Consider the following 24,654-nt stretch of genomic DNA (forward strand, 5'->3'; position numbering starts at 1 on the left):
TTGTACGTAATATGTACTGTCCTGTGCAATCTACTAATAAAAGTTTCAATCAATCAATCAATCAATCAATCAATCAATCACAAGCATGTATATATAACCAAATCATATTGTTTCTTCAATTTAAAAATAGCTGACCGTTTTTTTCTCCCCTTCTCTGGGATTATATTCCCAGTTCTGATCTCGGACGTCTGGTCGTTTATAGCATATAAGAATATTCTATTACTGTTAAGAAAACTATTAATAATAAAGCATGTGTCCTTTATCATAGCTACACGTATGACAAAAAAAAGCGTGTGAAAATCAGTGGTATTCAGTGAGGTAAAAATAATTAAATGCGCTGAGTAAAACAACTTGCACTGAGCCTAGTCCATAAAATCCGCTACACCTCCCTGATACCGAAGTACATGTCAAACTACTTCCTTAACGTAAATGACCGCCATAACCCCAACACCAGAGGGAGCTCCACTAACCACGTTAAACCCAGATTCCGATCTAACAAAGGTCTTAACTCATTCTCTTTCTATGCCACATCAATGTGGAATGCACTCCCAACAGGAATAAAAGAAAGGGCATCTCTATCCTCCTTCAAAACCACACTAAAAGTACACTTCCAGGCAACTTCAACCCTAAACTAACACCCTCCCCGGATTGTTAATAATCAAATGTAAATAATCAAATGTAGATACTTTTTCTTATGCTTTCTGATCTCTCTATGTCCACTACTTCCTGTACATATCCTACCAAGTCCCTACACTGTTTCATTGATTGATTGATTGAAACTTTTATTAGTAGATTGCACAGTGAAGTACATATTCCGTACAATTGACCACTAAATGGTAACACCCGAATAAGTTTTTCAACTTGTTTAAGTCGGGGTCCACTTAAATTGATTCATGATACAGATATATACTATCAGATATATACTATCATCATAATACAGTCATCACACAAGATAATCATCAGAGTATATACATTGAATTATTTACATTATTTACAATCCGGGGTGTGGGATACGGGGGCGGGGGTTTAGGTTTGGTTGGTATCAACACTTCAGTCATCAACAATTGCATCATCAGAGAAATGGATATTGAAACAGTGTAGGACTGACTTGGTAGGATATGTACAGCAAGTAGTGGACATAGAGAGAGAGAGAGAGATCAGAAAGTATATATAAGAAAAAGTGTCTACATTTGATTATTTAAATTTGTTTATTTACATTTGATTATTTACAATCCGAAAAGGTATGATGTGGAAGGGAGGGTGTTAGTTTAGGGTTGAAGTTGACTGGAGGTGATCTTTTAGTGCGGTTTTGAAGGAGGATAGAGATGCCCTTTCTTTTACACCTGTTGGGAGTGCATTCCACATTGTTGTGGCATAGAAAGAGAATGAATTAAGACCTTTGTTAGATCGGAATCTGGGTTTAACGTGGTTAGTGGAGCTCCCTCTGGTGTTGTGGTTATGGCGGTCATTTACGTTAAGGAAGTAGTTTGACATGTACTTCGGTATCAGGGAGGTGTAGCGGATTTTATATTTTTCAATGTACATTTCTCTGATGATACAATTGTTGATGACGCCACCCTCCTCCACATCCCACACCCCGGATTGTAAATAATGTAAATAATTCAATGTACTGTATATACTCTGATGATTATCTTGTGTGATGACTGTATTATGATGATAGTATATATCTGATAGTATATATCTGTATCATGAATCAATTTAAGTGGACCTCGACATAAACAAGTTGAAAAACTTATTCAGGTGTTACCATTTAGTGGTCAATTGTACGGAATATGTACTTCACTGTGCAATCTACTAATAAAAGTCTAAATCAATCAATAAAAAAAAAAAGTAGGATATACGCATGTATATATAACCTAATCATATTGTTTATTTAATTTAATAATAGCTGACCGTTTTTTTCCCCCTTCTCTGGGATTATATTCCCAGTTTTGATCTCGGACGTCTGGCCACTTATAGCAGTGGCTCTCAAATGTGGGTACGCGTACCCCTGGGGGTACTTGAAGGTATGCCAAGGGGTACGTGAGATTTTTTTTTAATATTCTAAAAATAGCAACAATTCAAAAATCCTTTATAAATATAAATAAAAACCTATCTTTTTTTTCCAAATAGTTAAAGAAAGACCACTTCAAATGACCAATATTTTGCACTGTTATACTATTTAATAAATCAGAAACTGATGACATAGTGCTGTATTTTACTTCTTTATCTCTTTTTTTCAACCAAAAATGCTTTGTTCTGATTAGGGGGTACTTGAATTAAAAACAATTTTCACAGGGGGTACATCACTGAAAAAAGGTTGAGAACCACTGACTTATAGCATATAAGAATATTCTAATACTGTTAAGCAAACTATGAATAATAAAACACGCCAAAACATGTGTCCTTTATCATAGCTACACGTATGACAAAAAAAGTGCGTGAAAATCAGTGGCATTCAGTGAGGTAAGATTAATTAAATGCGCTGACAGTTCATTGCTCCTGCCAAATGAATTGCACTGAGTGGAGCGGATCACCACTCCAAGATGGCGGCCCCGCGTCTCGTCAGCGCTAGTAGGCAGTAGAGGTCAATGCTGCGTCTACTAATAAGATGTCTATGCATTCCGACATCTAGCGGCCAAATGAGGCATTGCAGGAACCCGGATGGATGTACGAGGGGGACACCTAGCGGTACAAAATGTTCCCTACACGGGCTGTTACAAGCTCGAAGCAGCTCTAAAAACTTGAATCATTACCAAAAAAATATATAAATATATTTATTGTTGTCGGCGTATTAAAGCGCTGCAAAAAAATTAAAAATAATTTAGTTTGACGACTGCGAGCCCTCCTCTCGCAGCCTCCCGTTTCCCACAATGCTTTGCGAGGCTGAGCAGGGAAGATGGCGGACGTCATGGAGGAGTACGAGAAAGAAGCTGGCTGCGTCCCTATCCTCCATCCGGAGGTATGTCACTGGGGCATGTCGCGTCCGAGCGCGCACGCCGGCGCGCACGCCGCGCGGTGCGTCGCGGGTCTGCGTGTGCCCTCGTCGGTCATATCGCTCCGTTTTTTCTATTTGTTATTCTGGAAGAGCCGATGAACCCCCCCCCCCCCTCCGCCTCCTCCTCGCCACCGGGGGGGGGGGGGGGCAACAATGCTAACAATGCTAATGCGCTAACGCCGCCCCCCCTCCTCCCCCTTCTTCCCTGCTGCATTGCGAGTGCAACATTTGTGTTATTTCCACAATTCATTCTTCATATTCCGTCCTTAAATGTGTCAAGTGTCGCGTGTGGAGCAGGTCATTGTTAATCCTTGCAGGCTACATAATGTTGTTAGCTCGTACTAATCACCGTCAAAGTGTTCATTATAATGTCTTATACTTGTTATTTTACCACCATGTAATATCTGCAATATGCTCCCATTTTGTTTATAATCCCAACATATTGTCATGGTTATCAATCAGGGGTGGATCGATTTCAATATCAGTAGAATCTACATCTAAAGTGGTATCGGTATCAGTATCGGATCGATCCTTTTCTTTCATTGTCGATTTTCACACATTGTTTGCAAACCCATGGATTAAGTCAACAGAGGGCTCTTGCTTTTGTTTACTTCGAAACTCAACTTTATTGTAAACAAATACCCATAAGAGACCATCAATCAATAAATCAATTAATCAATCAATGTTTATTTATATAGCCCTAAATCACAAGTGTCTCAAAGGGCTGCTCAAGCCACGACGACATCCTCGGTACAGAGCCCACATAAGGGCAAGGAAAAACTCACAACCCAGCGGGACGTCAATGTGAATGACTATGAGAAACCTTGGAGAGGACTGCATATGTGGGTGAGAGTCCAGTCCATAGTGGATCTAACATAATAGTGAGAGTCCCGTCCATAGTGGATCTAACATAATAGTGAGAGTCCAGTCCATAGTGGATCTAACATAATTGTGAGAGTCCAGTCGATAGTGGATCTAGCATAATAGTGAGAGTCCAGTCCATAGTGGATCTAACATAATAGTGAGAGTCCAGTCCATAGTGGATTTAGCATAATATTGTGAGAGTCCAGTCCATAGTGGATCTAACATAATATTGTGAGAGTCCAGTCCGTAGTGGATCTAACATAATATTGTGAGAGTCCAGTCCATAGTGGATCTAACATAATATTGTGAGAGTCCAGTCCGTAGTGGATCTAACATAATAGTGAGAGTCCCGTCCATAGTGGATCTAACATAATAGTGAGAGTCCAGTCCATAGTGGATCTAACATAATATTGTGAGAGTCCAGTCCATAGTGGATCTAACATAATAGTGAGAGTCCCGTCCATAGTGGATCTAACATAATAGTGAGAGTCCAGTCCATAGTGGATCTAACATAATTGTGAGAGTCCAGTCCATAGTGGATCTAGCATAATAGTGAGAGTCCAGTCCATAGTGGATCTAACATAATAGTGAGAGTCCAGTCCATAGTGGATTTAGCATAATATTGTGAGAGTCCAGTCCATAGTGGATCTAACATAATATTGTGAGAGTCCAGTCCGTAGTGGATCTAACATAATATTGTGAGAGTCCAGTCCATAGTGGATCTAACATAATATTGTGAGAGTCCAGTCCGTAGTGGATCTAACATATTATTGTGAGAGTCCAGTCCATAGTGGATCTAACATAATAGTGAGAGTCCAGTCCATAGTGGATCTAACATAATAGTGAGAGTCCAGTCCATAGTGGATTTAGCATAATATTGTGAGAGTCCAGTCCATAGTGGATCTAACATAATATTGTGAGAGTCCAGTCCGTAGTGGATCTAACATAATATTGTGAGAGTCCAGTCCATAGTGGATCTAACATAATATTGTGAGAGTCCAGTCCGTAGTGGATCTAACATATTATTGTGAGAGTCCAGTCCATAGTGGATCTAACATAATATTGTGAGAGTCCAGTCCATAGTGGATCTAACATAATATTGTGAGAGTCCAGTCCATAGTGTATCTAACATAATATTGTGAGCCAGTCCATAGTGGATCTAGCATAATAGTGAGAGTCCAGTCCATAGTGGATCTAACATAATAGTGTGAGAGTCCAGTCCATAGTGGATCTAGCATAATAGTGTGAGAGTCCAATCCATAGTGGATCTAGCATAATATTGTGAGAGTCCAGTCCATAGTGGATCTAACATAATATTGTGAGAGTCCAGTCCATAGTGGATCTAACATAATAGTGAGAGTCCAGTCCATAGTGGATCTAACCTAATAGTGTGAGAGTCCAGTCCATAGTGGATCTAGCATAATATTGTGAGAGTCCAGTCCATAGTGGATCTAACATAATATAGTGAGAGTCCAGTCCATAGTGGATCTAACATAATAGTGAGACTCCAGTCCATAGTGGATCTAACATAATATAGTGAGAGTCCAGTCCATAGTGGATCTAACATAATAGTGAGACTCCAGTCCATAGTGGATCTAACATAATATTGTGAGAGTCCAGTCCATAGTGGATCTAACATAATAGTGTTAATATTGTTAACAAGTTAAAGGTGTTTAATGATAATACAAGCATGTTTAACACATATAGTTAATATTGTTAACAAGTTAAAGGTGTTTAAAGATAAATAATACAAGCATGTTTAACACATATAGTTAATATTGTTAACAAGTTAAAGGTGTTTAATGATAATACAAGCATGTTTAACACATATAGTTAATATTGTTAACAAGTTAAAGGTGTTTAATGATAATACAAGCATGTTTAACACATATAGTTAATATTGTTAACAAGTTAAAGGTGTTTAATGATAATACAAGCATGTTTAACACATATAGTTAATATTGTTAATAAGTTAAAGGTGTTTAATGATAATACAAGCATGTTTAACACATATAGACTCCTTTCTTTCATGAAGACAAGAATATAAGTTGGTGTATTACCTGATTGGGATGACTTGCATTGATAGGAATCAGACAGCAGTGCTGATAACGTCCGCATTTTCAAATGGAGGAGAAAAAAAGTCCTCCTTTCTGTCCAATACCACATGAAAGTGGTTGGTTTTTGTCATCTTATTTGTCCAGCTTCCGTACTCCTTTGTATACACTTTACAAGAAATACATTGGTGGCAAACTCCGTAGCTTGCTAGCTTGTGCACGCCAGCTTTCTGAGACTCTTAGCGCAGGCAGGATGAAGCAGAGCTTTTATTGTGAAGGCAGGAACTGTGCAGTCGGTCTTTGGAGTTTTGACGACAGGTACGGCGCCAGAGTCTGTTGAAATAAAAAGTGTTTCTCGCCTTCCTGTTGGTATTTTTTTCTTAATAATGAGCTGGCAGCAGCCAGCGTCATCTCACAAGACCCTCGGGTGCCGTGAATGTCAACAAGTGACGAAAGTGACGTCATAGTGAAGATTTATGATCGCTCATTTTTAGGACTATTTTTTTAATGCCTGGCTGGCGAACGACTGACACACTCTCCGCGATCCACCGGTAGCTCGCGATCGACGTAATGAGCACCCCTGATCTAACATAATAGTGAGAGTCCAGTCCATAGTGGATCTAACATAATAGTGAGAGTCCAGTCCATAGTGGATCTAACATAATAGTGAGAGTCCAGTCCATAGTGGATCTAACATAATAGTGAGAGTCCAGTCCATAGTGGATCTAACATAATAGCGAGAGTCCAGTCCATAGTGGATCTAACATAATAGTGTGAGAGTCCAGTCCATAGTGGATCTAATATAATATTGATAGTCCAGTCCATAGTGGATCTAATATAATAGTGAGAGCCCAGTCCATAGTGGATCTAACATAATATTGTGAGAGTCCAGTCCATAGTGGATCTAACATAATAGTGTGATAGTCCAGTCCATAGTGGATCTAGCATAATATTGTGAGAGTCCAGTCCACAGTGGATCTAACATAATAGTGTGAGAGTCCAGTCCATAGTGGATCTAACATAATATTGTGAGAGTCCAGTCCATAGTGGATCTAACATAATAGTGTGATAGTCCAGTCCATAGTGGATCTAGCATAATAGCGAGAGTCCAGTCCATAGTGGATCTAACATAATAGTGTGAGAGTCCAGTCCATAGTGGATCTAGCATAATAGTGTGAGAGTCCAATCCATAGTGGATCTAGCATAATATTGTGAGAGTCCAGTCCATAGTGGATCTAACATAATATTGTGAGAGTCCAGCCCATAGTGGTTCTAACATAATAGTGAGAGTCCAGTCCATAGTGGATCTAACATAATAGTGTGAGAGTCCAGTCCATAGTGGATCTAGCATAATATTGTGAGAGTCCAGTCCATAGTGGATCTAACATAATATAGTGAGAGTCCAGTCCATAGTGGATCTAACATAATAGTGAGAGTCCAGTCCATAGTGGATCTAACATAATATTGTGAGAGTCCAGTCCATAGTGGATCTAACATAATAGTGTTAATATTGTTAACAAGTTAAAGGTGTTTAATGATAATACAAGCATGTTTAACACATATAGTTAATATTGTTAACAAGTTAAAGGTGTTTAAAGATAAATAATACAAGCATGTTTAACACATATAGTTAATATTGTTAACAAGTTAAAGGTGTTTAATGATAATACAAGCATGTTTAACACATATAGTTAATATTGTTAATAAGTTAAAGGTGTTTAATGATAATACAAGCATGTTTAACACATATAGATTCCTTTCTTTCATGAAGACAAGAATATAAGTTGGTGTATTACCTGATTGGGATGACTTGCATTGATAGGAATCAGACAGTGGTGCTGATAACGTCCGCATTTTCAAATGGGGGACAAAAAAAGTCATCCTTTCTGTCCAATACCACATGAAAGTGGTTGGTTTTTGTCATCTTATTTGTCCGGCTTCCGTACTCCTTTGTATACACTTTACAAGAAATACATTGGTGGCAAACTCCGTAGCTTGCTAGCTTGTGCACGCCAGCTTTCTGAGACTCTTAGTGCAGGCAGGATGAAGCAGAGCTTTTATTGTGAAGGCAGGAACTGTGCAGTCGGTCTTTGGAGTTTTGACGACAGGTACGGCGCCAGAGTCTGTTGAAATAAAAAGTGTTTCTCGCCTTCCTGTTGGTATTTTTTTCTTAATAATGAGCTGGCAGCAGCCAGCGTCATCTCACAAGACCCTCGGGTGCCGTGAATGTCAACAAGTGACGAAAGTGACGTCATAGTGAAGATTTATGATCGCTCATTTTTAGGACTATTTTTTTAATGCCTGGCTGGTGAATGACTGATCCACCCTCCGCGATCCACCGGTAGCTCGCGATCGACGTAATGAGCACCCCTGATCTAACATAATAGTGAGAGTCCAGTCCATAGTGGATCTAACATAATAGTGAGAGTCCAGTCCATAGTGGCTCTAACATAATAGTGAGAGTCCAGTCCATAGTGGATCTAACATAATAGTGAGAGTCCAGTCCATAGTGGATCTAGCATAATAGTGAGAGTCCAGTCCATAGTGGATCTAACATAATAGGGAGAGTCCAGTCCATAGTGGATCTAACATAATAGTGAGAGTCCAGTCCATAGTGGATCTAACATAATAGCGAGAGTCCAGTCCATAGTGGATGTAACATAATTGTGAGAGTCCAGTCCATAGTGGATCTAATATAATATTGATAGTCCAGTCCATAGTGGATCTAATATAATAGTGAGAGCCCAGTCCATAGTGGATCTAACATAATATTGTGAGAGTCCAGTCCATAGTGGATCTAACATAATAGTGTGATAGTCCAGTCCATAGTGGATCTAGCATAATATTGTGAGAGTCCAGTCCACAGTGGATCTAACATAATAGTGTGAGAGTCCAGTCCATAGTGGATCTAACATAATATTGTGAGAGTCCAGTCCATAGTGGATCTAATATAATATTGATAGTCCAGTCCATAGTGGATCTAATATAATAGTGAGAGCCCAGTCCATAGTGGATCTAACATAATATTGTGAGAGTCCAGTCCATAGTGGATCTAACATAATAGTGAGAGTCCAGTCCATAGTGGATCTAACATAATAGTGAGAGTCCAGTCCATAGTGGATCTAACATAATAGTGAGAGTCCAGTCCATAGTGGATCTAACATAATAGCGAGAGTCCAGTCCATAGTGGATCTAACATAATTGTGAGAGTCCAGTCCATAGTGGATCTAATATAATATTAATAGTCCAGTCCATAGTGGATCTAATATAATAGTGAGAGCCCAGTCCATAGTGGATCTAACATAATATTGTGAGAGTCCAGTCCATAGTGGATCTAACATAATAGTGTGATAGTCCAGTCCATTGTGGATCTAGCATAATATTGTGAGAGTCCAGTCCACAGTGGATCTAACATAATAGTGTGAGAGTCCAGTCCATAGTGGATCTAACATAATATTGTGAGAGTCCAGTCCATAGTGGATCTAATATAATAGTGAGAGTCCAGTCCATAGTGGATCTAACATAATATTGTGAGAGTCCAGTCCATAGTGGATCTAACATAATAGTGAGAGTCCAGTCCATAGTGGATCTAACATAATAGTGAGAGTCCAGTCCATAGTGGATCTAACATAATAGCGAGAGTCCAGTCCATAGTGGATCTAACATAATATTGTGAGAGTCCAGTCCATAGTGGATCTAACATAATAGTGAGAGTCCAGTCCATAGTGGATCTAACATAATAGTGAGAGTCCAGTCCATAGTGGATCTAACATAATAGTGATAGTCCAGTCCATAGTGGATCTAATATAATAGCGAGAGTCCAGTCCATAGTGGATCTAACATAATTGTGAGAGTCCAGTCCATAGTGGATCTAATATAATAGTGATAGTCCAGTCCATAGTGGATCTAATATAATAGTGAGAGTCCAGTCCATAGTGGATTAACATAATATTGTGAGAGTCCAGTCCATAGTGGATCTAACATAATAGTGTGATAGTCCAGTCCTTAGTGGATCTAGCATAATATTGTGAGAGTCCAGTCCACAGTGGATCTAAGATAATATTGTGAGAGTCCAGTCCATAGTGGATCTAATATAATAGTGAGAGTCCAGTCCATAGTGGATTAACATAATATTGTGAGAGTCCAGTCCATAGTGGATCTAACATAATATTGTGAGAGTCCAGTCCATAGTGGATCTAACATAATAACAATGTCCCGCATCTACTTTGTTTTAGCAATCAAGAATATTTCAGGTGTTTTTATCCTTCTTTGTGGGGACATTGTTGATTGTCATGTCATGTTCGGATGTACATTGTCTTTGCTCCACAGTAAGTCTTTGCTGTCGTCCAGCATTCTGTTTTTGTTTACTTTGTAGCCAGTTCCGTTTTAGTGTCGTTCTGCATAGCCTTCCCTAAGCTTCAATGCCTTTTCTTAGGGGCACTCACCTTTTGTTTATTTTTGGTTTCAGCATTAGATACCTTTTTACCTGCACGCTGCCTCCCGCTGTTTCCGACATCTACAAAGCAATTAGCTCCCGGCTGCCACCTACTGATATGGAAGAGTATTACACGGTTACTCTGCCGAGCTCTAGACAGCACCGACACTCAACAAGAAAATACATCATTTGAAACTATAATTACTGGTTTGCAAAAAATATTTTTGCCCCAAATAGGTGAAATTAGATAATCTCCCACAGCACACCAGACTGTATCTCACAGTGGCTGAAAAACACTGGACTAGATACACAATTGTACTTGGTATCATTACAGTGGATGTTAGGTGTCGATCCACCCATGGCATTTGTTTACATTCAGGGGTGCTAGCTTGTTTTTAGCGGTTAACGTGGACTTAAACAAGTTCAAAAACTTATTCGGGTGTTCCCATTTAGTGGTCAATTGTACGGAATATGTACTTCACTGTGCAATCTACTAATAAAAGTCTCAATCAATCAATCAAAAGCTATTGTATCCTCCCACGGTGTGTAGTGAAGCATGTTTAGCTATTCCTCGTCCTCCGGTGATAATGCTACTTGTAAGAAACTTACTTTATTTGTCGCCATGGAGGCGAGATTTAGTGATTTAGAAGTAGCTAAAACACTGCTGACTGCGGATGGACGTTCGACGCGAGCTGGTTAGCCATGTTTTAAAGCACCTCGTCCTGAGGGCGTTTCAGTGTTATAACTTCACCTTTATCGTCAGTTTTTAAGTCAAAATGCGTCCGTTCTCCCTTTTTTGTCTACACACTGTGTCTGCTTGTAAGTACTCTGTGTGTGTGTGCGCTGGCGAACATGCTCCTCTGCTCGTAAAACCAGCAATGTCACGACGTGACGACGGGCCATCATGCCCAGGAACCGGTACTTTTCAAACAGAGTATAGTACTGTTTTTGATTCATTAGTACCGCGATGCTATACCAGTACCGGTATACCGTACAAGCCTAGTCTGTTATAATGTTGTTATTATCAGTCTTTGCTGCGGGATTTTTTCACTAATGCACAGCAAGTTCCACCGTTAAAAGGGTGGATAAAAAGACCCAAGCACACACGGTAGATGACATGAACTGTAGCCTTTGTAAGACCTGTGTCACATGACTTCCCACTTGGCACCTCATTGGCTGCTTCTGACACTGGATCGGAAGCGGGTTTTGAGTTTTTATCAACTGAATTAGGGCTGGGCGATATGGCCTTTTATTAATATCTCGATATTTTTAGGCCATGTCACGATACACGATATATATCTGGATATTTCGCCTTAGCCTTGAATGAACACTTGATTAGGGTTGGGTATCGAGTATCGATTGGAACCGGGACTAACTTTCCGATTCTCCCGGAATCGTTCAAAAGTTTAAATTTCGATTCCTAGTTTCGATACCCAGTCCGCCGACCGGAAAAAAATATGTCCGCCGAACCGGAAGAAGAAGCCGCTGAACACCAACGAAGAAGCGCCCACCGCCGGAAGTGTTAGCATAGCCGAGCGAGTCAGTCAAGCTCAAGCATGGATAGCGGGCATCGGCGGTCGAAAGTGTGGCTTTACTTTACCAAAAAAAATGAAATAACCGCGAAATAACAGAGCTCCATGTCCATCAAGAAACGAGTGGAGAGAGAGCTGTACCAGGACGTTCCACCGATACTTATGTCTGACGACCCTGCTGCATGGTGGTGGTCCGGTGGAACCAACAAAAGACTTATCCTTTGCTGTCAGATCTCGCTTTCTCCTATTTATGCGTTCAAGCTTCTTCCACACCCAGCGAACGTGTATTTTCCACAGCAGGAGACACTATCTGTCCAGAACGCTCACGCATCCTGCCTGAGAAGGCGGATATGGTCATTTTCCTAAACAAGAACTGTCTCTGATTTTATACTGTACCTGCTGCTAATCTGGACTGGGTTTTGCAAGTTGTTTCTTATTGTTTATTTGCTTTTCTGCACCGGGTTAGCCCATCAGTGGGAGCACGGTAACATTTTTAAGTACCTGCAGCATCATACACTTGTGTGTGTAAATGTGTTTTCATGAGGTTTCCTGCAGCATCATACACTTATGTGTAAAGGTGTTTTCATGAGGTTTCCTGCAGCATCATACACTTATGTGTAAAGGTGTTTTCATGAGGTTTCCTGCAGCATCATACACTTATGTGTAAATGTGTTTTCATGAGGTTTTCAAAAATAAAGCTCTCTTGAGGAAAGTGTACCCCTGGGAAAATGTATTCATAATTTATAATATTTATATTCAAGTTCATAGATTTGATATTTATATTGTAGTTGAAAACAGCCCTGTGAGGAATTTATAGTAAAGTTCATAAAAAGTTAATAGAATTAAAATTGATGGAGAATGTCAGACTATTTCATTAAGAAAGACTGTAGGTTAGCTAGCTCATTTAAAATATCCTAAACTTTTTTTTGACCCTGCCTCTTAAAAGAATCGGAATCGAGAATCGTCAGGAATCGGAATCGAAACAAAGAATAGGAATCGTTCGAATTCAAACGATACCCAACCCTACACTTGATGCATATAATCACAGCAGTATGATGATTCTATGTATCTACATTAAAACATTCTTCTTCATACTGCATTAATATATGCTCATTTTAAATTTTCATGCAGAGAGGGAAATCACAACTAAGTCAATTTAGCAAAAGTGTATTTATTAAACAGTTATTAAAGGCCTACTGAAACCCACTACTACCGACCACGCAGTCTGATAGTTTATATATCAATGATGAAATCTTAACATTGCAACACATGCCAACACGGCTGGGGTAACTTATAAAGTGCAATTTTAAATTTCCCGGGAAATATCCGGCTGAAAACGTCTCGGTATGATGATGTTTGCGCGTGACGTCACAGAGTTTGCGGAAGTATTGGGACACCATTGTGGCCAGCTATTAAGTCGTCTGTTTTCATCGCAAAATTCCACAGTATTCTGGACATCTGTGTTGGTGAATCTTTTGCAATTTGTTTAATGAACAATGAAGACAGCAAAGAAGAAAGCTGTAGGTGGGATCGGTGTATTAGCGGCTGGCAGCAGCAACACAACCAGGAGGACTTTGAGTTGGATAGCAGACGCGCTACCGTGAGTACGCAGCTTTCTTCCAAACATTTGATCGCTTGCCCGTACGTGCGTGCCGCTATGTGCATGTCACGTACGTAACTTTGGGGAAATATATGTGCTGTATGAACTTTGCGGAAGTGAACGGTACTTTGGGCTGTGGGATTGAGTGTGTTGTGCGGGTGTTTGATTTGTATTGGCGGGTTATATGGACGAGAGGGGGGAGGTGTTTGTTATGGGGGATTAATTTGTGGCATATTAAATATAAGCCTGGTTGTGTTGTGGCTAATAGAGTGTATATATGTCTTGTGTTTATTTACTGTTGTAGTCATTCCCAGCTGAATATCAGGTCCCACCCGCCTCTCACAGCATCTTCCCTATCTGAATCGCTTCCACTGCCCTCTAATCCTCCACTCTCACTTTCCTCATCCACAAATCTTTCATCCTCGCTCAACTTAATGGGGTAATCGCCGCTTTCTCTGTCCGAATCGCTCACGCTGCTGGCGTCCATGATTGAAAACAATGTGCAGATGTGAGAAGCTCCACAACCTGTGACGTCACGCTACTTCCGGTACAGGCAAGGCTTTTTTTATCAGCGACCAGACCAAAAGTTGCGAACTTTATCGTCGATGTTCTCTACTAAATCCTTTCAGCAAAAATATGGCAATATCCCAAAATGATCAAGTATGACACATAGAATAGACCTGCTATCCCTGTTTAAATAAGAAAATTTCATTTCAGTAGGCCTTTAAGCAGTGGCACAAACATTCATGTCATTTCAAAACAGGAAGTGCAAGATTGTCAGAGACATTTTAAAACAAGCTATGAGTGCACTTTTGTGCATGATGTCACTAAGATGACATATCAAAACAACACTAAAGGGCACTTTTTGTACAGAACGCCACTACAATAGTTTAAAACAAAATAAAGTGCACTTTTGTGCATGATGTCCTGCAAGATATTTCAATAACTGTCAAATAAAAATGAGCTGCATAATAGGAAATCAAATAGTGTATGTCCTTCACTATGTGGTAGGTTCCTGCGGACGTTATCTCCTTCTGTTGTTGGCTATTTGTTTCATACGGTGTTGATGTGGAAATGGTGGCTTGGGCATTTTGTTGGTGTGGCACCGGCCGGAGATGTTGACATTCGGAGTTTCAAGCACTCCTTATTCTCTAGCGGGTGACTTTTCAAATGATGCTACAAATTAGCAGTGGTGCTACTTTTTGTAGCAACGCTTTTGCCGCATACTTGACATATTAGGGTTGTCTGTTCAACATCTTTCCGCTTGAAGCCAAACCACCGCCAGACTGTTTTTCTTGGGAATTAATTCTTCTCCCTTCATTTGTTACCAGATTCGCACCTTCTTTCTCTCGTATTACCACTCGCACCACCGCTAACGTTACCCATGCCGCTACCTCTCTGCTCCGCTAGGGCGTGTACGTATGTGACGTATGTAAGAAGGTGCGCTTGTTTTATGTCTCTGTGAGAAGGAGAGACAAGAAAGAGTGAGAAGAGCCTGTAGTGTAATGCCCGCAGCTAAAAGCAACTGCGTGAGAACGTATACTCGAATATCACGATATAGTCATTTTCTATATCGCACAGAGACAAACCCCCAATATATCGAGTATATTCCATATATCGCCCAGCCCTAAACTGAATTTTAAAACACTGAATTCTTTTAGACACTCTTTGCTCCCAAATTTTTTCCAATGAAATTGTCAGCATACTTTGATGTAAAACAAATTGAGTTACATAAATCCAGTGTTAAAAAACCCTTTTGTAACAAAGAAACAAATGAACCTCCGTAGTTTCTGAAGTATTTTCAGTGTTTTGGCCTCATCCTTCCTTCCTGCTACTTGGCTGTAAGAACATTTTACTGAATTGCAATGACTTCCATTCCACTTCCTGTAATTCATATTTAATATCATGTGGGGCGGGGCCAATTCAATTTAAATCCTTCAAATGGAATTGAGAATGTTGAACGAGCCTAGTAACCATGTGTGTACAGAACTAGGTTTTGTTTTTTTGGCTTCAGGCATGTTAGCTGAGTGCCCCCCCCCCCCCTCCCATGGGAGTTTGCCATATGGCCAAGTGACCATCCCCTATGTCTCCTTCCTCCCCAAACTACAGTCAATACCATCCCAAGATGGATTGCATGTTTTAATGCAGAACAAAGCTCAAGGAGGCCTCTGTGAGAAATATTAATAATAATAATGATGGCAGGAGGGAGTGAAGAAGACAAGCTCTTTGACCCCTCCTGGCCCTGGTAGATTTATTGAATTATAAATATCAAGCTTGCAATCCAGATGTGGAAAAACAGCCCTATCATTTTGCTCAAACAATCTCTGTACCGTTTTTTATATCCACAAATAAAACAATATCAATACATATCGCGAGAGACATGTCATCGGTATCAATATAAAATGTGTATATTTTTCGGGCCGGAAGAAACCGCAAAGAACGAAGCATGGTTGGTTGCATGAATGAAGGCAAAACAGGAAGCCTGCAAAACAGGAAGTGGTCAGTGAGCAATGGGAGAGACACACCAAACAGCCAATCTATCACGTTTGGTTGCACTGTGGTCCTTTGCCGCGCTCGTCTTTCCTTTTCAACCCACGTCCCGTTCCGAACGGAAACAACAGGTAGGAACCAAAGTGCAGGACTGTAAAACCAAAATAAATAACAGAATGCTAACAAATGTGCTACTTTAAAACAATAATTTGGTCCAATAACGTTTAACCCTTGTGTAATGTTCATATTGTTGTTACTCAGCCAGCGTTTGTGGGTCTGAGGGACCCGTTGCATTTTGTGGCTTTTAATGCCTCACAATCAAACACTGTTATGTTAAAATACTGAACAGATGTTTACCTTATCCCAATAAACATCTGTTCAGTATTTTAACATAAAAGTGTTTGATTGTGAGGCATTAAAAGCAACAAAATGCAACGGGTCCATCAGACCCACAAACACTGGCCGAGTAACAAAAATATGAACGTTGCACGGAAAATTTCTCTGCCAGTTTCTGCATCCCACAGAGATTCTTCTTTTGCATTTCTGCACCTGCGGTTCCCACAAAAGATTGCAATTTTGTTTGTCAACACTGTCTGCTCTCATTTTCTCGCACATTTGACCCGCTGATGTTCTGTGTACCTACACTTTGTCCTCCTCCTGTCTAGGCCTGCTGTGTGTGTGTGTGTGTGTGTGTGTGTGTGTGTGTGTGGTACACAGAACATCAATTTCCACACTTCCATTAGCCCTGGGTCCAGTGGACCCGGACATCTTATATGTAATAGAAATTTGTAGGGGGGGTGTGTGGTCATTAAATATGTATTCTGATATATGTTCTTGCCGGAAAATGAGCCAAAGTCAGTGAGTCTCAGTTTGAAAAATTAATTAATTGTATAATTTTTCTTTTAATAAAAAATGAAAGCGGGTCCCACAGACCCGAACACCACACAATCACTGCATAACATATATTAGTTTGCATGCTTCCAAAAGAATAACAGACCAAATTAGACGTTACACAGATCACATAACTTCCTGGCAGTAAACCTGCCAGAAATACTTCTTTACATTTTCACACTTTGCACTTATTGTGGCACACTTTATCAAGCATGTCTTACAAATTCTTTAATGTTGAAGCTTAATTTAAAGAGCTTATTGTTCAGTGTGATTTCAAAATGGTGTGTACATTGGTTGTCGTCCATGCTTGCGTTGACATTTGCTTTCCTTTCTGCCTCGATAGCTGAGGGGTTATAATTGTCAGGTTCAAACACTGATGACATCTATTAAACAGACAAAGAAACAAGGAATCAAACAGAGACAGAATTAAATTTGGCTCAATTGAGGAAAAACGTCTGGGCTGTACTCTTGCACAGTCTCCCACCACGCTCTGACAAAAGATTGTACGCCTCCTCTTTTATTTGGACTTTCCCTGATTACATGGCAACAGCTGTTTCTAAAGGAAGGGGGTTGTAAACAGCCGCTGCCTTTGGTCACAAAACATTTGAAAGAAAAGGTGCCTGGAGGGGAGTCAGGTCCTGCTTCCTCTCTGCTTTGTAGTTCTCAGGTCAAGACAAAATCTTCCTGTGTATTACAATACATCAAAGAAACCGACACCTTCATGTCGCTTCCCATCCTACACAGTGGAGTTTTACAAGCCTTTTGATTGGTAAGATCAGAGACAGCTTTTGTCTGCTCGCCGGGAACTCATTAATACACAAAGTTTTGTGATAACTTAGATACAATTATTCTGACAATAATCACAGGAAGTCGTTTCAAAAGTTGCATTTCTCCTGGTCAATATTGTACATAGGTCCAAACAAATATCAATAATAATCGATATCGAGCAATATAAAAAACTTATATCGTGATACAGTTTTCGGGCCTGATCACAATATTCCAAGTCTCAGCCACCGTTAAAATAGTTCTATTTGTGTATTGACGACATTATTCAAGTTTTACAACACAAAATCCAATTCTGTCCTCAAATTAAGCTTTTTTTTTAAATCCAATTTGCTGAAATGAAACAAAAGGTATGTTCTGTAAATAAAAATCTGTACAAAGAATTTTGTCAAATGGACTTTCAATTAATTGATCATTTTCTTTGATTTTATTCAAAAAGGGGGACCAGAGGGTGTGTGCTAACTACAAGGGTATCACACTACTCAGCCTCCCTGGGAAAGTTTACGCCAAGGTACTGGAAAGGAGGGTCCGGCCGATAGTCGAACCTCAGATTCAAGAGGAGCAATGTGGATTCCGTCCTGGTCGTGGAACAACTGACCAGCTCTTTACTCTTGTGGGAATCCTGGAGAAAGCCTGGGAGTATGCCTATCCAGTCTACATGTGCTTTGTGGATTTGGAGAAGGCGTATGACCGGGTCCCCCGGGAGATCCTGTGGGAGGTGCTGAGGGAGTACGGGGTGAGGGGAACCCTGCTGAGGGCCATCCAATTTCTGCACAACCAAAGCGAGAGTTGTGTCCAGGTGCTTGGAAGAAAGTCGGATCCGTTTCCAGTGGGGGTTTGTCTCCGCCAGGGCTGCGCTCTGTCACCTGTCTTGTTTGTGATTTTCATGGACAGGATTTCTAGGCAGAGTCGTGACCATGGCGGAGAGGGTATACGTCTCGGGGGGCTAAAGGTTGCATCACTGCTGTTTGCAGATGATGTGGTCCTGATGGCACCTGTGGTTCGTGACCTTCAGCTCTCACTGGATCGGTTCGCAGCCGAGTGTTCAGTGGCTGGAATGAGGATCAGCATTTCCAAATCTGAGGCCATGGTTCTCAGCAGGAAACCGATGGTTTGTACAGTCCAGGTAGAGAACGAGACTCTGTCCCAGGTGGAGGAGTTTAAGTATCTCGGGGTCCTGTTCACGAGTGAGGGAAAGCTGGAGAAGGAAATCAGCCAGAGAATCGGAGCAGCTGGGGCAGTATTGCAGTCTCTCTGCCGCACTGTTGCGACGAAACGAGAGCTGAGCCAGAAGGCAAAGCTCTCGGTCTACCGAGCTATCTACATTCCTACTCTCACTTATGGTCATGAAGTGTGGGTCATGACCGAAAGAATAAGATCGCGGATACAAGCGGCCGAAATGAGTTTCCTCAGAAGGGTAACAGGCATCTCCCTTAGAGATAGGGTGAGAAGTTCAGTCACCCGAGAGAGACTCGGAGTAGAGCCGCTGCTCCTTCGTTTGGAAAGGAGCCAGCTTCGGTGGTTCGGGCATCTCGTGCAGATGCCTCACGAGCGTCTCCCTAGGGAGGTCCTCGTTGCACGTCCTACTGGGAGGAGACCCCGCGGCAGGCCAAGGACCAGATGGGGGGATTACATCTCCTCTCTGGCCTGGGAACTCTTCGGGATTCCCCAGGAGGAAATTGCTAATGTTGCTCTGGAGAGGGAAGTCTGGGGGTCTCTGCTAGAGCTGTTGTCCCCGCGACCCGATTCCGGATAAGCGGTTGAAGATGGATGGATGGATGATAATTTTCTACCACTTCTTTCCCTCGAGATCATAGGAGAATTGAGCTTATCATTTATATTTTTACTATACATAGGGGACGGCGTGGCGTGGTTGGGAGAGTGGCCCTGCCAGCAACCTGAGGGTTCCTGGTTCAATCCCCAGCTTCTACCAACCTTGTCATGTCCGTTGTGTCCTTGAGCAAGACACTTCACCCTTGCTCCTGATGGGTCGTGGTTAGGGCCTTGCATGGCAGCTCCCGCCATCAGTGTGTGAATGTGTGTGTGAGTGGGTGAATGTGGAAATAGTGTCAAAGTGCTTTGAGTACCTTGAAGGTAGAAAAGTCCTATACAAGTATAACCCATTTACCATTTACCATATCGTGATACAGTTTTCGGCCCTAATCACAATGCTCATTGCAATTCACAGCCGCCATTAAAATAGTTCTATTTGTGTATTGACGACATTATTCAAGTTTTACAACACAAAATCCAATTCTTTGTGTAGTGTCTTGCGCTCCTATTTTGGTGGCTTTTCCTGTTTTTTTTGGTATTTTCCTGTTGCAGTTCCATGTCTTCCTTTGAGCACTATTCCCCGCACCGTGCTTTGTTTTAGCAATCAAGACTATTTCAGTTATTGCCATCCTTCTTTGTGTGGACGTTGTTGTCATGTCATGTACGGATGTACTTTGTGGACGCCGTGTCTGCTCCACACGCTGTAAGTCTTTGCTGTCGTCCAGCATTCTGTTTTTCTTTACGTTGTAGCCAGTTCAGTTTTAGTTTCATTCTGCATAGCCCTAAGCTTTAATGCCTTTTCTTAGCGGCACTCACCTTTTGTTTATTTTTGGGGCGGTATAGCTCGGTTGGTAGAGTGGCCGTGCCAGCAACTTGAGGGTTCCAGGTTCGATCCCCGCTTCCGCCATCCTAGTCACTGCCGTTGTGTTCTTGGGCAAGACACTTTACCCACCTGCTACCAGTGCCACCCACACTGGTTTAAATGTAACTTAGATATTGGGTTTCACTATGTAAAAGCGCTTTGAGTCACTAGAGAAAAGCGCTATATAAATATAATTCACTTCACTTCACTTTGGTTTAAGCATTAGATACCTTTTTACCTGCACGCTGCCTCCCGCTGTCGTCTACATATTGTGATCACGACAAACCATCGTCGTCTCACATGACGTGTCCCCGACATCTACAAAGCAATTAGCTCCCGGCTGCCACCTAATGATATGGAAGAGTATTACACGGTTACTCTGCCGAGCTCTAGACAGCACCGACACTCAACAACGGCACATTATTTTTCGGATTGTAATTACTGGTTTGCAAAAAATATTTTTAACCCAAATAGGTGAAACTACATAATCTCCCACGACACACCAGACTGTATCTCACGGCACACGTGTGCCGTGGCACAGTAGTTGAAAAACACTGGCATATACTATATACCGGTGTTTTTTAACCATAGGGCCGGGGCCCATTGTTGGGCTGCGAGTGCCCCCTAGAATGTAATATATCTGTTTTTTCAACTGTGGTCCCTATAGGCCGCAGCGGTACTTAGTTGTAATACACTTTTCTACCACGTGTGGCAGTAATGACAATATAACACAAACAGAAGAAGTCTGGCGCGAATGACACAGTGACATTTCTTTAGCGCAAAAAATTATGACTAGATTGGTGAAGCTGTATTTTCATTTGCACTTTAATTTTTATTGACAGTTTAGTTAAGAAACATGTATTATTAATGTTGTTTATTTATTTTAGCGCAACATAATACATATTGTATGTAAATGTATTGTTCATTTGGTTAGTAGTTCTTATCTTCTAATCAGCCTGACCTAAGCCTAAGGTTTATTTGTTAATGGAATAAAACATGTGAAATATGAGCCCTCCTTTAAGGCAACCCTTGCCTTGACCTTAAAAAGTAAACATTTGAGGCCTGTATATATATATATATATATATATGTATATGTATATGTATATATAAACAAATGTGTTATTAGTATTAACATATATTTTTTTACTTTTATTGTTTTGCTGTATTTTTTAATTGTTGCTGCTGATTGATTGACTGATTGAGACTTTTATTAGTAGGTTGCACAGTGAAGTGCATATTCCGTACAATTGACCACTAAATGGTAACACCCGAATAAGTTTTTCAACTTGTTTAAGTCGGGGTCCACTTAAATTGATTCATGATACAGATATATACTATCATATATACTATCATCATAATACAGTCATCACACAAGATAATCACAATGAATTATTTACATTATTTACAATCAGGGGTTTGGAGGGGGGTGGGGGGGGTTAGGATATGGACATCAAGTAGTGGACATAGAGAGAGAGAGAGAGAGAGAGAGAGAGAGAGAGATCAGAAGGCATAAGAAAAAGTATCTGCATTTGATTGTTTACATTTGATTGTTAGCAATCCGGGGAGGGTGTTAGTTTGGGGTTGTAGCTGCCTGGAGGTGAACTTTTATTGCGGTTTTGAAGGAGGATAGAGATGCCCTTTCTTTTATACCTGTTGGGAGCGCATTCCACATTGATATGGCATAGAAAGAGAATGAGTTAAGACCTTTGTTAGTTCGGAATTTGGGTTTAACGTGGTTAGTGGAGCTCCCCCTGGTGTTGTGGTTATGGCGGTCATTTACGTTAAGGAAGTAGTTTGACATGTACTTCGGTATCAGGGAGGTGTAGCGGATTTTATAGACTAGGCTCAGTGCAAGTTGTTTAACTCTGTCCTCCACCTTGAGCCAGCCCACTTTAGAGAAGTGGGTAGGAGTGAGGTGTGATCTGGGGTGGAGGTCTAGCAGTAACCTGACTAGCTTGTTCTGAGATGTTTGGAGTTTAGATTTGAGGGTTTTGGAGGTGCTAGGGTACCAGGAGGTGCATGCGTAATCGAAAAAGGGTTGAACGAGAGTTCCCACCAGAATCCTCAAGGTGCTTTTGTTGACCAGTGAGGAGATTCTGTAGAGAAATCTCGTTCGTTGGTTAACCTTTTTGATTACCTTGGTTGCCATTTTATCACAGGAAAGGTTAGCCTCTAGAATGAAACCTAGGTAGGTGACCTCATCTTTCCTGGTGATAACAATGTCACCCACTTTTATGGTGAAGTCATTGACTTTCTTGAGGTTGATGTGGGACCCAAACAGGATGGATTCTGTTTTACCCAAGTGTATGGATAGCTTGTTGTCAGCGAGCCAGGTGCAAGTTCTACAGAGCTCAGCACTGAGGATTTTCTCCACCTGTGACTTGTCCTTGCCGGATACCAGCAAGGCAGAGTCATACGCAAACAAAAACAATTCACAGTCGCATGCCGATGACATGTCGTTTATGTATATTAGGAACAGTAAAGGTCCCAATATACTGCCTTGGGGGACTCCACAGCTCACCGAGAGGGGGGGGGGGACACGGTGCCGTTCACCTCTACCACCTGCTCCCTCCCCTCCAAGTAAGATTGCATCCAGCTCCATGAGTTTTTGTTAAATCCGATTGCTCTGAGCTTATCCAACAGTATAGCGTGGTTAACGGTGTCAAAGGCCTTCTGAAGGTCCAGCATGACCATGCCGCAGTATTTGCCCGCGTCCACCTCATGTTTGATGTGGTCGGTCAGATAGAGAAGGCATGTGTCAGTGGAGTGGTTAGTTCTGAAGCCGGATTGGAATTTGTACATGAGTTTATTAGTGGCAAGGTAACTATCGACCTGTTCATAAACAATTTTTTCCATTACTTTCGAAATGGAACTGAGAATAGAAACAGGTCGGTAGTTGCCAGGTTCCAATTTGCTTCCTTTTTTAAAGAGGGGAGTTACTCTTGCAATCTTAAAATCTTTTGGTACTTGGCCTTGTGTAATTGATAGGTTTATTATGTGCGTGATGATCGGGGCAATGATGGAGGCAGAGTCCCTGAGGAATCTGGAGGGAATATTATCAAGGCCGGTGGCCTTGTTAGGGTGGAGCGCGCTCAATTTTTTAAACACCTCATCAGCTGTGACCATTTTTAATTTGAAATCATCGTTGGATACTCCTAGCTTTCTGTAGAAGGCTTTAATGTGTTCTACACCAAAGCGACCAGAGTGGTGGGACAGCTTGTTGACAAGGGTTGCGGCTATGCTGGTGAAAAAGATGTTAAGTCTGCTAGCTACCTCCATTTTGTTTGTAATGAGGGAGTCACCCTCCTTGATGCTGATGTTGGTGAGTCTTGTTTTAAGTTTCTGGCTGCAACCAGGAAGCTGGTTGTTGAGAATTTTCCAGAGCTCACGTGGCTTATTTGTGTTTTCCTCTATTTTGTCGTTAATGTAATTTTTTTTTAAGGATTTAGTCAGGTTGGTTGACTTATTTCTTAATTTATTGCATTGCTTTTTGAGAGTTGAAAGGAGTAATTTGAGGTTGATATTATTGGGTTGTTTATCTACTTCTGTTTTACATTTTTGGTATTCAGAGTATTTCCTGTCTCTGTCTTTTATGGCAGCTAATAGGTCCAGATTCATCCATGGTTCCGAGCGGGCTTTGATCCTGACTGTTTTCACGGGAGCCATGTCATTTAGTATCTTTAGGAACGCCGTTTTGAAGCGATCCCAAGCAACATCGACCAGGTTGCTCGCGAGCACAGGGGACCAGTCCCACTCATCTAATTTTAAATTGAAATTGTCATTGGAGTATTTTTTGAGGGATCTGCTTATAGGAATCACGTTAAATTCAATTTGGAATAAGCTAACAAAACAAATACAATTATACAAGAGGAAAGTTGGCGCTAATGCTAATATATAATGGAATGGAATGCTTTTTTTAAATTTTATTTTATTTTATTTTATTTTTTTATTTTTAGTCCTGTCCAGCTTCTCAGGCAAATCATATAGTTGATGTAGATGCCCATATCGGCTGTACAAATTTACCTTACAAAAGAGAAGTGTGGGATACTTCTCTTGTTGCCTTATTTGTATTTTGACTTTATTAAATGTATTTATATTATCATTTGGTGCAGCCATGAGGGCATAGAAAGAGAAAAAAAAAGGAAGACAGAGGGGGAAATTGTGGGAACAAGAGGAGGATAAGACAGAGGGACAAAAACAACAACAACACCAACAACAATAGAGCAACATCAGCAAATACGATATGTACAAATATGATGGTAAAAGTGCTAGCAAAGAAGCAAAATTAAAATACAGAAATGACAATGAGCATTACTACACTACAAATGGAGCAATACAAATACCAATAGAAATAGCGCTATTGATAATCAGT

General features: G+C 40.9%; 1 protein-coding gene across 1 annotated transcript in view; it reads left to right on the top strand.

Moving 5' to 3' along the window:
* Window positions 1-2,882: 2,882 nt before the first annotated feature.
* Window positions 2,883-24,654, top strand: part of zdhhc17 (zinc finger DHHC-type palmitoyltransferase 17) — a 130,010-nt gene continuing 108,238 nt past the window's right edge. The window contains exon 1 of the mRNA XM_062066273.1: window positions 2,883-2,962. Within this exon, the coding sequence (XP_061922257.1) occupies window positions 2,900-2,962 (63 nt within the window). The 5' untranslated portion in view covers window positions 2,883-2,899. The remainder of the gene's footprint in view (window positions 2,963-24,654) is intronic.

This window comes from Entelurus aequoreus, linkage group LG12, assembly GCF_033978785.1.
Source record: "Entelurus aequoreus isolate RoL-2023_Sb linkage group LG12, RoL_Eaeq_v1.1, whole genome shotgun sequence".
Lineage (NCBI taxonomy): Eukaryota > Metazoa > Chordata > Actinopteri > Syngnathiformes > Syngnathidae > Entelurus > Entelurus aequoreus.